Raw genomic sequence first — 16,526 nt, forward strand, 5'->3', positions numbered from 1 at the left:
TTTGCATGTTCTCCCTGGGCCCGCGTGGGTTTTCTCCGGGCACTCCGGTTTCCTCCCACATCCCAAAAACATGCTTGGTAGGCCGATTGAGCACTCCAAATTGTCCCTAGGTGTGAGTGAGAGTGAGGATGGTTGTTTGTCTCTGTGTGCCCTGCGATTGGCTGGCAACCGGTTCAGGGTGTCCCCCGCCTACTGCCCGTTGACGGTTGGGATAGGCTCCAGCACGACCGCAACCCCCGTGGGGACTAAGCGGTTCAGAAGATGGATGGATGGAAACACTCTTGACAAAATCCCGATAAAGATTTATTGTGTGTTCCATGCACGTTATGGATGGAAATACAGACCAAAAAAGAAAATATTCAGGTGTCAATTATGTGGCCTGGCACCTGCCGAGCATATTTCGGGAGGGGGTGGGTCAGTGCCCCCGCAGCCCCCCCTCTAGCTCCGGCAGTGATCAAAGCACCAAACAAAACTGCTAATTTACCCAGTGTGAGTAAGTCAGCGTGCAATCAAAACGCTATTATTTTGTCGCGTGAATGATGGCAGGTCAAAAAATAATTTAATTGTACCTTCTGTCAACTTGTAGAAGAGGATTTCACGATACAGCGCTAATGTAGCAGAATTAATTAAGATACACTATTCGTAGGGCTGTAACTATCAGTAAAGTCAGTAATTAGAACCATTATTCAATCCTGACAGGGACTTTACACCTGCTGCACAAAAACCAAGACAAGAACAAAAACCTTGATGCGAAAAGGCACTCTCAGAGAATGCACAATAGGCCGAGTTTGTTTGTTTATTTATTTATATTCATGCTAATGTGATACTGTACTTGACTGTCAGCAAAGAACTGTACTACTGTGGTTGCACTCGAAATTTATGCCAGCAGCTTTCTGCGAAAAAGCCTATCTATATGGAAAGGATGTGAAATGTAGTTACGGCTATTTTTCACCCTTTTATGTCACTCTGAAAATGTGAAAGTCATAAGTTTGGAATAATACATCTTTTATACTCTCTTTGCAGGCTGGAGTAGGCAGAAATTCTCACCTATAGTCAGCTCGAGTTCAACTAATTAACTACGTTAACCGTTCCTTCTCTGACTCCATTTTTACTACATATTGCAGAAACCGGAATATTTTTGCAGTGCTGTATGCAAATGCAACACAATGTTAAATGGCTACAAGCGTCAGGTGCCCCAGAAAAGTCAATCACTAAGATGACGTATAGGGCAAGCCGTGTTGTGGCGTTAAATAAAGTAGTGTTATTTCAATCAAGTGACTCTGAAGATGACTGATGATATTTATCTGTATGCTTATGTGTGGATTGTAAATATTCATGAGGGATTGTATCATGACTCCAAAACTTTGGAAGTATTTACATTGGCGTCTAACCTGAGGTGAAAATCTGAAGGAGACGTTCCTGTCGTAATAAAGGGCGACGACAACAAAAGCCTTGACGCTCGACTTTACCTTGCCGATAACATCATTGCGGCTGAGTCTGTCCTTGTCCATGACAGTGATGATGATGGTGGTCTCCCTCAGCACGTGGGCGGGAACGTCGAAGGGGAAGGACTCGTTGAAGACGGGATTGAGACAGCGTTTCATTGTAACTGTCTTTTTCTTTTCCACGCGTCTGTCTTTGTGCATCAGCCACACCTTCACGTAGGGATCTGCAATGTGGAGGTCATACGCAGGTAAGCTATCATCAAAATGCCCACGATGTTTTTTTTGTGTGATTCTCTTTTAATTGCAATGATGGGGATTTATAGTTTGAGCTCACAGTCAAAACAAAGAAATCAATAAGCAAGGGCTGAGCATCCATACTGATGCTTTTATGAAAAACAAATACACAAATTTTCTAATATTGTATTTTTTTCACTCATTTTGAATCATTATCATCATTTTGTAAAAAAAAATAAAATAAAATAAAATAAAAAAAATGCAGCAGTGTGTGTGTGCGTGTGTGCGCGTGCGCGTGTGAAAATTATACCACAACGTCGCTTCAAAGCACTTACTGTGCCGCCTTATCAGACTGTCGTTCTATAATGGCCATAACCCACACGGGGCATAATAGCACCATCCACTCCTTAAGTCATGCATTTGCAGATAATTATGGGGGGAAGTACAATTACTTTGTTCACTTTACAGCAAAAGAATCAACTGCAGAGACTGTGATTCTGTGAAGGGTTGAAGACTTGACTTGTAACAAAAAAAGAAAGCTAATATGCGCACAAAAATGTGTTTGTTCCGATTGCGTTGATGTGATTCTTACTGTCAGACAAATACATTGGTGTTGTGGCATCATAATTTTCTTAAATGATGGGTATTTGAACACAAAAAATGTCAAAATATAATAGAAATGAATAGGCATATATTCTTTATCCTCTGTAAAAAATCAATAACATGACTGCATCTTATTGAGAAGCTGTGTGCATTGGCAGACTGTGATGAATGGTGTTTTCCTTTTTTTTTTTAGGTAATTGTGGATTCTAATTTGACAGCAGGACCCTTCCCTGTCAGTGTAATGTCACCTTGCTACACAGCTATATACGGCGTGACCCTGATCGGGAACCAGGCGATAGGCGTCCTCGGAACGGAGCGGGGCATTGAATATATAAATATTGAGCTGGCGTTGTTCGACGTCATACAATCCAAAGTCGCTCCAAGGTCTCATGGCTGCTGAGCAAGGGTTAGAGAGAAAGAGCAAATACTACGCAAAGTCTACCTGAGGTGCCTCCGATATCCATGGCTTTGAGATTACGGGCTTTGATGATGTTCACAGTGATGGTGTTGGCAGTGGGATTATAGCAGAGAGACACCAGCAAGTCCCCTCGTCTCCCCTGAGGAACACACACACAAACAAAAATCGTGCTCGGCATAAATCATCAAATAATATCAAATTGAGTCGGTTGAAGTAGAAAAAAAAATGCAATTTAAACTTTGGAATGGAATCATCGGGCTCTCTTACACTGCCGTCACTGCAGGGTTTGAGCTCCTTCCAGAAGGTCTTGATCTGACCCAATTCCACCTTGTTGAGTGGGATGGAGACCTCTCCGATGGGGTCATTCCTGCTGAAACGGTCGTAGTCCAACACCTGAAGGTAAAGTGTGCGCTCTCTCACCTTCTCATAGGGGAAACCTAACACAAAGGTGGAAGAAGATTTATTTTTAATCGGGCAAATATTTTATCATTGAAATGAAAGCATGCGTTAAGTGTTAAGGAAAACGCCACACACCTTCAAACAGGAAGGTTTCATTCCAGTGGGGATTGAGGTTCTTTCTCTTGACCTTGGTCTCCAGTTTGTGCTTCTTATCAGGCAGCAAGTAGATTTTGACAAAGGGATCTGAAGTACCAGAGAAGTCCTTGGCCGGAAGCTCCTGGCCCCTGAGAACTTTGACAGTAAGGGTTGTGTTCTGGAAGCTGTAGCCTATACTGAACTGGATCCGACCAAGCTTCTCACTGATTGGACCCTCGCCGTCATCATCTTCTGAACCTGGAGACAGCTGTAAGGACCACAAGTGCTTTCAAATTTCATTGCTCTTGTTCAGGAAAATCTCTTATGAGTTTGTTATTTGATCAAAGTGTAATAGTTGGTGTGTCAAAAACGTTTCAAGAATGGTGTCAGGAAAAAAAAATAGATTTCATATTTGAAGCATAGCCCCCTGGATTCAATGGCACTTTTTTTTTCTCTTAACGGACTCCTGAAGGGTTCTTTTAGAAATATCATGGCCACATCTTGATGACAAAATGGTTTCCTTTGATGACGCCCTTGAGAAGAAAAACATATATTATAAAGCCAGGTTGGGTAAGTAGGGAACTGTCAGATGCTCAGGCCATTGTTAGGCAGGTGCGTTGTCACCGTGACACAGACATGAGATATTATACTAAAAATCACTGTCCCTTGTAGTTTGGCTTTGAAATGTATCTTTCACATAACCAGTCCTGGAACTTTTCTGACACACCTCACATGGCGTAGCAATGCGCTGCCAAAACATTTGTGTCCGTTGTCTTACCATCACCATGTCTCCAGTGAGGGAATTAGCCAGGTCGGTCACGGAGGAGTGGCCATCGCCATCAGGAGGTTGGCCTTTGGGACTGTTAGCTGGCTTGTTGCCCCTGGAAGCACAAACACACATTGAGCACACAAACTCATCTCCAGAAAAAGACAGAATGTCTGTCTGAGTCCAACCTCCACCTGTTTGGCACATGAAAACTATCTATCACAATTGAGTCCAAATTTGTTTTGGGGGATAGATGACACTTCAAAAGGTGATTGTGTTTTCTTTGAAAGCAGCCAAATCAGATCTGCCCCCAAAAAAAGTCCACAGATTAACAACGGATGCTCGGAGGGAGGACGTTTGTTTGATGTGTGGAGTTGCATTTGATGGAACTTGGAATCTGAAATGACTGGACAATATGTCCAGCATGGCAAACATCCATACCTCCGACAAGAAAGTAACCTCCAGCAAGTGAACAAAAATAAACCACTAAATTTGTATTAATTGAAACCAATTCTGTAGCCAACCATTAAGTTCCCTGGTAGAACGTGGACAAGACACCCACAGATAATTGACACGTATAATCAACGAGACAAACATGTACAGCAACATGTAGAAGACAAGACATTTAACGAGACAGTGGACAGTTTTGTGTCATGTGTGTCGAGTCTGTGTAATCAGAAACAAAATCTTAATTCTAAAATAAAAGGAAGGGAAAAAAATAGATCTGACATGGAAGAGCTGATGTTTAAATGTGAATAAATCTCAACAGCTGTACAATGTGCATTGTAGAAAAGGCGGAATCACGTCTGAGTTGGTACAGCATGAAAAGTCAAAGGTGTACACAATGTCAACAGCAAAAGAAGGTCATACAATTAAAATATGGAATTAAAGAAAACATGTCATACAATACAAATATCTAGATGTCCTGACCAAATACAATGTGATACTTTGGAAAAGAGCACTGAAAAACCGTTCGGCAGTAAATGGAAAAAAAAAATCAAAATCAAAGGAGAAGATGCAGAAGGTTGAAGACATAAACTTGATGGAAATCATAAAGACTGTAGATAAGATAGAAGGTCCAACAAGGGATGTAAGAAAGAGAAAAGCAAGCAGAGAATCATTTTTTGTCTGTATAAGAAAAGATAGCAAGTATTAATAGCGTGAACAGTGAGGTCACAAAAAAGCAAAAAACAAAACAGATTCTTACAAACACCACATTAGAAAAAAAAAGAGAGCTGCAAGAAGAGATAGGGGATGAAGGAAGGAAGGAAGGAAGGTAGGAAGGAAAGCCTGGAAACACAAGAGAGGCTTAGTTTGGTCAGTCTGATCAGTATTAAAGAAGAAGATACCAAAATAAAATAAAGGAGTTCACAATCTTACAGTAGACAAAGGATCACGCATGCTGAAGGGAGAGAGCGATACAAAAAAAAAACCACATTCATCAGCTGAAAAGGAAAATATGAAATATGACAATCATGGAATAAAATATGACGTTTTAGGATAACATGTCAAAGGAGACAGACTCAAAAGGGGAAATGCACATTTAGAGTGTCACAAAAGAGGGTGTTACTTGAAATGAAGTCACGTCAACTGGAATCTAGCCTGATTTGCCAACCATTTAGCAACACTCTAAAAGTGACGACTGGGATCACAACGGCCGGCCTGCAGGCGGGCGGGCGGGCCATAGCACAAACTGGCATTGGCTACATGTGCATATAAGACATATGCAAGTAGGAGTCACTCGGAGAGTGAGGGCAATGCCTTAGATAGGCAGGAAACAAAAGTCTTTCTGTCTGGCCAGCATCTGTCAAGTTTTGCCTGAATTGAAAATGTTCGCTTTCACCAAATTTGAGTGTTGTTTTGCAGACACAAGGACAGAACTGGGGGGGAGGATATACTGACAAAAAGACAGACAGAAAAAGCGAGCAAACAGGACAAGCACAAGATCACAATCACTTCAACCAGCAAAAGGAAGGAGGGGTGGTGGTGGGGGGGTGTTAATCAATTTCAGAAGGGAGGAGGAGAGTTATCAATCTGTTAGTTGTATTAGTTGCAGGGATTCCATTTTAGAGGGGTTTACTTTGTTTTTTTTTTTAAACTGCAGGCAACAAGTTAAAAAGCCGGAGGAAAAAAGTTCTAAACCTCGATTGGAGACTGAGATGAAAGGAGCTCTGAAAGCAGAAGGTGATGCTTTGCAAGGTACCTCCCACCTACCAAGTAACGATGGGGGAGTCAACATCTTCAATTATTCATTCATTCACCTTCACGCTTCACTTAAGGCGTCATTGCATTCTCGGGTAGAAACTTCTGCAACCTGGGCATTGGCTTTCCTACCATTCTGCTCGGCAGCACCTTAGGTGGTCCTCCTGCTTCTTTTAACAAAGTGGCTGCTACAGCACATTAGTAGCAGGAAATACATTGCTGTCCGCCAGGTCTTATAGTGTATCGTGATTTCAGATAAGATTTGGCTTTGGTCTTATCTAATCTCTTCCCTAAAATCTAGGAATTGACGTAATGTAGCATTTTTCAGCAACCCTATGGGATCTTGAAGAGTTAAAGCCTGCAGTATTCTATAGTAGCCAGTAGACAGCAGTGTTGAGACGAATTCAGATCAGACTCCCGTGCAGCTCAGAAAGTGGGCTGTTGGCATAGCAACGGCTTTTGGAACCATAGATCATACATATTGGGATTTAGGGTGTGTGTGTTGGGGGTGGGCACGGCGGCAGGGGTATTAAAAAGGGGGGGGGGGGCAGCAAACAGGCAAACACAATGAGAACAAAGTTGAGGATATATGACAGGTACGGGTGAGCGCCTCGCAGACACACACGTTCACACAAACACACGTGGAGGCGGGCGGGGCCACTGTGGGTTTCACCGTCCTGTGATACTATCCTGTTTGGTTACCTGACCGAGGGCCAGCAGCTCGAAGTAGGGGGAACGACACTCCACTTCAAGGCTGGAGAGAGACGCGAGAAACAAAGCCCAACCCAGCCCCTCCCGAGACACACACCAACACGCCATGGCGTTTTGCAATCTCGGTGCTGCCCCAACCCAGTCGCGCGTTTGCGGCTACAGTGGAAACTCCCCGGGATGAAAGGCTCACATGAACCGACGTTGGGCCAGTCATCCTGCTGCTTGAGCGCCCCTCCTGGTCAAAACTGGCCTCGGATGCGTTCACTGTTAACTGATTGCTGCGTGCGCGTAGAGGCTGGGAACGTGACTTAAATAGCAACGTGTGCTGAAATCCAATTTCGACAAGAGGCAACACGGGAGGCACTAAACTTTGCCGTCCGTGTCTCTGCCTCATTCACAGAGAACGAGGTCTAAATGCTTTTGGGGAATTTTTCAAATCACAGTTGTGGATTTTACTCCTTTAGCCATGGCCAATATAATCAGACTGTCTAAAGACAATCAATATCAACCCAGCGCCTGTAATTTTTAGTCTCAAAGCTCAACTAAAGGATATCTTTAACATTAACGTAAAATTTTTAAAGGTCCACTTAAACTGCCGCTAGATGTTTTGAATACAGATTGAAATGGAAGACTCTGGCATAAGCAAATGAGCCACCTGTTCTGGGGCAGGATACGATTGAATCCCGTTTTAGCTCCTAATTGCTCGTCTCCCGTCCATTTATTTGAGGAGCACATGTGTACCAACCCTTGTACCTGCTGTCAGGCCCATGCACAGAACACACAGCACAGCCTCCGATTGCTCAATTGGAAGGAAGATGTGCACTCCCAGGAGATGTACACATATGAACGCCAACCGCAGCGATACGAAGATTCATGGGCCACCTTAATCAGCACGCCTGGAGATAGAGCTGATTAGTTAGGCCTGAAAAGCTCCTGGGATAGGAGGCAAGTTGTGTCAGGGCAGCATAGCAATATCTAATCCAGTGGTGCTTAAAAAGCTCTATCTAGTGCAGGGGTGGGCAACTGGCGGCCCACGGGCCACTTTGAGCGGACCCTTGATAAACTTTGCCACCTCCAAAATCCCGGAAGAAATTGAAAGAAGAAAAAAATAATCGAAAATTGGAAAAAAATATTGAGGAAATAAAAATCTGTAAATATGCAAATCTGCGGGTGCCTATTAGCAAATATTGACTATAGTTATAAGTTGTAATGCCATCAATCACCACTAGATGGCAGACATATTTTAGTTGCGTTTACATTAGATCTTGCATTTTATAGGTGATATTTTGTGTAAAAGGTTTGAGGTCTAATCAATATATGACATTTCTATCATAGGCAAAGATTGTTTCGAGCGGTTTTCGGGTAAAGGTCATAACCTCCATCTATCTTTGATTTTGCTCTTCACGTCTATATAGTAAGTAAGCATAGCGCCCATCGGATAAAACATAAAAAACATTGGTCTAGCCACTTGTCATTAAACAGGCACTCTCAACCATCTTTCAGGCTCGAAAAATTTGGGTCTATATCTATTAATATCTCCCAGATGTATTGTAACACAAGCAACGTCTCTGCTGGCTTACACAAAATGATGCAACTTCCATGCTTGAATAATTGAAAGGCCACAGGCAAGCGGATTGAATGTTAATGCGGCACAACTATACATCCCGCCTCCTCTCTCCCGAATCTCCGTCTTCATTGGGCGCCCGACTCGCTGTTCACGCAGAGATCTACATTCAAAGCTCTTGGGGAATGTGGCTTCTCTTTATAGCAACACGGGAGGAGCCTTTACTGTATAGGTTCAGTGAATCGCAACAGAATTGTATGAGTAAGGACCAATGAGGCATTAACAAGCCACTCTGACGTTCTAATTAAGCTTTCTAATAGCGACGGCCTGTGGATGCCCGCGACATCAATCTCTCAGCATGCTCCGTTCCAATCTCTCGCAATGGAATATTTTCCAGTCCGACTCAACTCATGTTTTCACGTGGAGAAAATTTTTTGTCAACCCAAGCTCCGTCTCGTAAACGCAACGGTTTTATCGTATTTTTGATCATACGCAAGGTCCCCCAATGAATGCCGCGGCCTTTCTCAGCTTTCAAGTCCAGCAAAGTAACAATTAAGCATTAGCGTGCCACTGAAGGGGAAGAAGGGCTATTAGGCGGATGTTTGACCCTTTGATGCTTTTACATACGTGCGCTCTTAATCACTAGGCAAGGTTAAAGGTGTCAGGTAATACACTATCATGAGATCAAACATATCAATTAATTGGCAATTTTAATGTACAATATTGAATTTAAGTTTAGCTTACTATAGAGTCGGTGTTTGTTATGGATAATAATAAATGAAATTGCTCTGAAATCAAAACAGATATTGAAAAGTGTGTGTAGAAGGCTTAGTGATTATTCGACAAAGTCGTACTCACATGATGTTTGACTTATGCCGGCAAAAAAATGTTTGCTCATATTGCCAAATGAGTTACCTACATTTCTCTCCATGGACAAAAGCATGAGGACATTTACAGGAAATGAAATTTCCACACAAATGTGTTTCTTTGAGTTTTGGGCCGTTCTTTCAGAGTTGACAATGTTATTTGTCTCAATACTTGTATCCATTTAGAGCGTAAGGATATGTGACAGGCACATGTTTGATGTCAATACACAGGTTGTTATGAGATGGAAAAAAGTGAAAATGAAAGCGAGTGCAGTTGTGTCTTCAGCTCTAGGCAGCTTCCAGACGATAATAAGCGCTACGCCAAAAGCTTGATTGATTCGATCATTGTCGGACATCTGCCGAGTCAGCACTAACACTGCGGGGATCATCAACTCCCAGAAAGTCAGCGTTGCTAACTGTATTTAGCATCCAATTAAAATGTGGCTAAATCACTCACTATAAACCAGCTTGTAATTTGTCAATAGACAAACAAAATAAGAGGAAGCCTGAGCCAAAATAGTTAAAAGCACAGGTGAGGGACATTTAAATCTTTCAATATAGCAGCTCAAGATTCCTTCCCATTTTTTCTTCTATCTCCACGAAATTACATGAACCTCGGGTTAATCTAAACACACTCAATCACAGTTAATCAAGGCGAAGAAGGCTTTTCGGCGTCTGTCCTTTGTTGCTCCTATTAGTGGATTTCACAAGCTATTAAAGAAGGTTTCCAGGTGAGCACAATGACTGAAGAAGCCCCGAAACGAAATATGTAGGAAATGGCATAAAATGCTAATTCTGGATTTCATACTAGAGGGCTTTGATTTGCATAAAAGAGGCATTTTTTCCACAAAAACCTCTTTCATATTTGCAGTTTTGAATTAACCTCGAGAAAAAATGTGCCACGGGAAACTTTTATGGTTTGTATTAAAGTCGGAGAGTGCTTTTCTTAGACAGCGGACGACTGTCGTGTTGTTCTACAGCTGCCAAAAAAAAAAAAAAAAGATAAAACCGGTCGGTCTTGTAGTAACGCTGGAGTTTCATGTCTTCGGCGTCGCAACACTGATGAAACACCTGCGAGTGAGATATAATTGGTGTGACGAATAATCCAAATTTGTTCAACCGACGACGGCGTCTCAAGCCGCGTGTCACGTCGTTTATCTCCAAATTGTCTCCAATTTGTCACAGAATCAGAACTGAGGTTAAAAGGAGATTAATAGGCCAGCGGGGGAAATCAAACACGCAACTTACGCCAAGTAGGCTATCGAATTTTATCGAGAAGCTACAAATACTGTCAAACTGACCATTTTGAGTGTTTTGGTTCACCAAAACGAACCACCGCAGAAAACATTTCCCAAGACTTGCTTCTCCCACCTGGTGGACAATCCAAAAGCATTTATTTTTAGAAGATAAGTGTAATGCATAGATGAGTGGAAATGTTTTGGCTTGGAGTGTGGAAGATGGCAGGCAAGGAAAGAGTTTATTTTTAGCAGCACATTTATGGAAGCGACGAACATGTTGTGGAATAATGAGAAGGCTCTCTGGGCCCTTGGTGGAGCTACAGAGACGGGACTCTCAGAACAGCAGAGGGTGATTGAAGGCAAGCTAATGAGCATGAGGCACACACACGCACGCACGCACGCACGCACGCACGCACGCACGCACGCACGCACGCACGCACGCACGCACGCACGCACGCACGCACGCACGCACGCACGCACACACACACACACACACACACACACACACACACACAAAAAGACAGCAGAGTGGAATAATAAAAGCGTGAAAATACAAAGAAAATGCAATAACTGGAGGGGGTGGAATGACAAGCAAAAAGGTAATGACAACATGGAGGAAAATGTCAGCAGATGATTATCATGCCAGAGTTAAAGTAAAAGATCACTCGATGAGAAAACACTGTTTGATTTGATTGGTTAGAATGTGTGTGAAAGTGATCCTCCATTTTGGCTTTTACAGCCAACATCCAAAGTGCTTTGCCATTTTTTCCCCACGTGTGGTTGCGACTATCATATTTTTTATATTTCCGTGTATAACAGCGCTGTTATCTGGCCTACAGCAAAGTATTTAAGTGCCGGGACTCATCATAAGACAAACTACTATCCTCCACCTTGCCGCGGATATCCTCTCTAAGCTCGTTCTTTGATATCTTCTTCGCTTTTATTCATTTGCCATCCTTTTGATTTTCACGTATTATCGGGTACCTCTTCTCGAGAGGGGGCTCCTGACTGGGCGCTGGGACCAGCTGCTGCTGTTGGGTTTCCTGCAGGTCGGGGATATTGGCAAAGTCGTCTTGCTCGGCCACACCGATGGCCAAAGACAGTACCACCAGCTTCCCTTCGCTGGCTCCCCGGAAAACAAAAATCAGATAAGAGGCAGACACACAGATGGCAAGAAAGGAGAACAGATGCAAAGTGGTGAGAAATTGAGTACAAGGAAAATGTGACCCGCGTGCTGGGGGGGAAGAGAAGAAAAGTCAATTAAGGTGAGGACAGACAGCTAGGACATTTCAGGAACTTAGAAGAAGAAACAAGTCGCCTTCAGATTGGAAAAAAAACCTTTGCAACATTAGAGAACACTAACACTGTCCAGGGAAGGATATTAATGAACTCGAAACAAAATCCAAATTAAAAGCTAATAATTATGGCACTCGGTGGAAATCTCTGCTAAGACGGAATGACTAAATTTCCTTCATGGACTAGAGGGGAAATTAAAATTCAATTTGATACGGTGATAACATTTCTTGCGCTGGTTGTGAACGTAGTGAATGTTGGATTCGCCAATTTACTGACTGCTAGAAAAAACAAGGAGGTCGCCTCAATTGTTAGCATGACATTTAGCGACTTTTAGCAATGCTAAAAGCGTTTGTGAAACATGTTAGCTCATTTGTTGCAAAAATTAGCAACAATTAGAGACTGTTTGAGAATGTTTGCAACTTTTTGCCAACTCCAGGTAACGGGCGACTTTATGAACCCAACTCCTTGAAAAAACATGGGGAAGCGGCGTTAGCATATTCAAAGTTAACTTCAAGTTGAATAAATGATGTAAAAACCACATTTTTACATCACCCGAGTATCAAAACCCTAAAAAGAAATTTGCCTTTGTGGCAGGGAATTATCACGTTTACACAGACATGAATTAATTAAAAACTGTTAATGAATCGTAAATGCGTGTTAAATGGATATACTTTTCAAAGTAAAATCCACACAGGTGCACGTCCTCCTCCTCCTCCCAACATGGCTGCTTTTGACTTTGGCGGAGTTAGGATTGAATTAAGCCTCATTACAAGAATCTGGACTAATTGTTTCTATTTGAGTGACATAGTGTCTAGAGGTGCTCGCCGCGTATCGCCGCTTTCTGGGTCACTGCTCTCTCGCCCGCCACCAAACTGCACTCCTCGCACTTCACTATTTGGCTGCCCGCCTCCAAATCCCCCCACATCTCTATCCCCTTCGTCTTAACCATCCGCCGCCGCCACCGCGTGTCACACACCCATGCTTCTATATCTTAAGCCGCTGATGGCACTACTGTACCCTCTGCTTAGAAAATATGGTCCTGTCATACTGCAGAAATATATCCGCCTTTGCTTCACAATTTGGCTTTTCTTACATGCAATCCAGAGCTTTTCTAGCAAAACGATTAAGCCGTTTAATAATCTTTGCTTGCACATATATATCTGTAGTTCCCCACCTTTTCTGTCATCCGAGCAGAAGAAGGCACATCCCCGGTCCTAATTTATTATACAAAGATGTCCCATATTGCTCACTTAAAAAAACCTGTGAAAGCGGTAACCTAAAACTGTCCAACAAATTTCAAAAACCTAAAACAGAAAAGGATTATAAAGGATTAAATGATTATAAAAGCTGGATAGTTTAACTAACGAACAAATGTTGCCATAAATGTCAATAATTTATATTTTAAAGTTGTTCCAACTTAAATGATTGCGTTAGCTGCCAAAAAATACAAGTTGCGTTTTTGGATTAGCGTAGGACAAATATTTCAATGAGTCCATCCGTCCAGGCTGCTTTCCAGACAATCGTACGGCAGAAAAACACACAAAAAAAACAAAAATTATTATTCAGACATTTTGAAGTCTCCAATTACCCTAATTAATTTAAAAAAAACTCCACACAGGAATAATTTTTACAAGTATTTGTCTATTTGCTGTGCACTATTCAATATACTGGTACAGCGTGTGCACAATTGACTGAATAAATAGCTAATGGCTCACTCGTCCCCAATTACTTGTTGATAAAGACCTTTACATTTCCGCAAAACACTTCAACGGAGACTCTGGATGTAAAGGAAGATGACGCGAGCTAATTAACAGACATGAATAACACTAATTTAAGGCTAAAAGCACTTGTACAGTATCTCCCTGGAGATCCATCTATATCCGTGACAAAGCCATTAACAATTTCACTCAAAAATGCTTCACTTGTTTTTCCAGAGATTTAAAATCGACTACTAGGTCATCGTTGCAGGTATTGCATGAAAAAGTTAACTTCTGCTTTACATTTACAATGAGTGACGGTGTGTTCCATTGCTAATGCTCATTGAAGCTGGAGGCATTAATCCAGCTGTGTCATTCCCATATGCCCGCGGAACTTTAAACCTCATGTTGAAGAAAAAAAAAAAAAGGCAGGCAAGCTAACGTTAAAAAGATTTGTTTGTTGTGCTGTGGCAGTGTCCTTCCTCATGCCCTCCCCTCCCCGGTGTGACTCCATCCTCTTATGGCCCAAAGAAACAATACGTTGGAGACGTAATGGTGCTGCTGACATAAGATCAATGCTTCAGCTGCTTAACCCTTGCTCTTATACTGATGCACAGTGACACATGGCCTGCACCATGTGCCCTTGCAGACTTATGTCAGCAGCCCAAGCATCAGTGTTCCATTAGCATGAAAGTGAGAAAATGTCCCCCCCCCAAAAAATCTCCCCAATATTAGTTTGCACGACTCATAAAGTATTAATTAGGCCTACACGTTAGCAAGAAAAGACTTATTAGCAATGTACTTCAACTCACTACTGCTAAGGCTGCATGCATTAACAAGTACTATTTGATTTATTGTGTAATTATGTATTAGCATAAACAATATCAAAACCAACAACATCTCTGACAGCAAATGTAATCTTCAGAATAGAAGGAGATATATTTCATCTCAGTCAAATGAGAGTTGTTGATCCATCTCAAAAACAATGCTCGCGGCCGTCAACAACACTGGATTAACATTTATATGACAGCGTTTGCAAACATGCCAACAGCAGGATCATCAACCTAAACCGTCAACATTAGCATAATCGTGCACATGAACACCGGCAAAAATGACTTCACACAGAGATGTGATTAATATCAATATGGTTTACAGTGCAATAATAATGATGCTCACACCCACACTAATTACCGTATTTGCCGGTGTATAAGTCGACTCGGTGTATAAGTCGACCCCCTAAAATTTGACGGAAATTTACGATTTTATGATATATCCTTTGTATAAGTCGAGCTCAATTGTTGCATTATATTAAACTTCAAAATTCAATCAGAAATATGCGAAATTTATTGACGAAATGTGTTCAAATTCCGGGAGGCCGTGCGCATGCGGCTGTTTATAAGCACCGCGGAGGAAATCGCGGAGCCTCATTCGACTTCCAGCGGCCGGCGAGCTCGCGCACGCCGCCCGGCACCACCGGGAGGCCGGAAATAGCTCCAAGCCGAGCGGATCGGCACTTTATAAGCACCGCGGAGGAGATCGCGGAGCCTCATTCGACTTCCAGCGGCCAGCGGCCAGCGCACTCGCGCACGCCGCCCGGCAACACCGGGAGGCCGTGCACACGCGCCAAGTGGCCGGAAATAGCTCCCGCCGAGCGGACCGGCTCTTTATAAGCACCGCGGAGGAGATCGCAGAGCCTCATTCGACTTCCAGCAGCCGGCGAGCTCGCGCACGCCGCCCGGCACATCCGGGAGGCCGTGCGCATGCGCCAAGTGGCCGGGAATACCTCTCGCCGAGCGGATCGGCTGTTCATAAGCACCGCGGAGGAGATCGCGGTGCCTCATTCGACTTCCAGCAGCCGGTGAGCTCGCGCACGCCGCCCGGCACAGCCGGGAGGCCGTGCACACGCGCCGGGTGGCCGAAAATAGCTCCGGCCGAGCGGATCGGCACTTTATAAGCACCGCGGAGCCTCATTCGACTTCCCCATGTCGGCCAGAACAAGTGAAAATTCGGCCTCTTCCCCTGGAAGTCCGGCCAAGTTTGGCGAATATTTTCTAAGTGCCAACGACTCAACCGCCGTAAAGTGTCCGCCTCAGCTGGTTCCCCATGTCGGCCACCACAAGTGAAAATTCGGCCTCTTCCCCTGGAAGTCTGGCCAAGATTGGCAAATATTTTCAAAGTGCGAACGACTCAACCGCCGTAAAGTGTCCGCCTCGGCTGGTTCCCCGTGTCGGCCACCACAAGTGAAAATTCGGCCTCTTCCCCTGGAAGTCCGGCCAAGTTTGGTGAATATTTTCTAAGTGCCAACGACTCAACCGCTGTAAAGTGTCCGCCTCGGCTGGTTCCTCCGGTCGGCCAGAACAAGTGAAAATTCGGCCTCTTCCCCTGGAAGTCTGGCCAACGACATTCATTTAGACATGGCGATTGAATGTTTACGTACCGGTAGTTATTGTCGTTGCTTGACGCGCGATGACTCGCACATTCGCTCAATACCCAGTACTTCCCCCTAGCAGTCATCGTCGCTGCCTGGCTTTCGAAGTCCGTTATTGAGGTGAGAATATTTGAAATTGTTGCTGAGGATGCGTGTTAATGCGACGAACGCTTTATAATGATTCAGTTTCTCGCTGTTTGATGAGCCTGACGGACGCACACCCACGCACAATGAGATGCATGAGAAACGGCCTTGGTTACCATCACATTTGAAGCGATGAATACGAAGTTAAATTTTATGGCTCGGTGTATAAGTCGAGGTCGATTTTTTTCGGTCGATTTTGGATCGAAAAAGGTCGACCAATGCACCGGCAAATACGGTAAATTCAAATAGAGTAAGTTGGTATGTGCATTTTAAGAAAAATTTGTAATATCCTTCCCTGGACCTCAGATATAAATTAAAATAGAATAAATCCGATGCAGATAAGGATTGGTTAATACTAATAATTATGAAAAAATTGCTGA

General features: G+C 43.3%; 1 protein-coding gene across 3 annotated transcripts in view; it reads right to left on the minus strand.

Moving 5' to 3' along the window:
- The window catches only part of LOC148396033 (uncharacterized), a 30,619-nt gene that overhangs the window by 11,391 nt on the left and 2,702 nt on the right, over positions 1 to 16,526 (minus strand). For all 3 annotated transcript variants that reach the window (XR_015859065.1, XR_015859066.1, XM_088378864.1), the window contains exons 3-8: positions 11,566 to 11,703; positions 4,013 to 4,115; positions 3,235 to 3,502; positions 2,968 to 3,137; positions 2,725 to 2,839; positions 1,470 to 1,669 (exon numbers count right to left, since the gene is read on the minus strand). Coding sequence is in view for 1 of the 3 variants with exons in the window: in XM_088378864.1 (XP_088234990.1) it covers positions 1,470 to 1,669; positions 2,725 to 2,839; positions 2,968 to 3,137; positions 3,235 to 3,502; positions 4,013 to 4,115; positions 11,566 to 11,703 (994 nt within the window). In the remaining 2 variants the exon portion in view is untranslated. The remainder of the gene's footprint in view (positions 1 to 1,469; positions 1,670 to 2,724; positions 2,840 to 2,967; positions 3,138 to 3,234; positions 3,503 to 4,012; positions 4,116 to 11,565; positions 11,704 to 16,526) is intronic.

Source organism: Syngnathus floridae, chromosome 6 (assembly GCF_059516105.1).
Source record: "Syngnathus floridae isolate MCC-2025c chromosome 6, RoL_Sflo_1.0, whole genome shotgun sequence".
In the NCBI taxonomy this organism is placed as follows: domain Eukaryota; kingdom Metazoa; phylum Chordata; class Actinopteri; order Syngnathiformes; family Syngnathidae; genus Syngnathus; species Syngnathus floridae.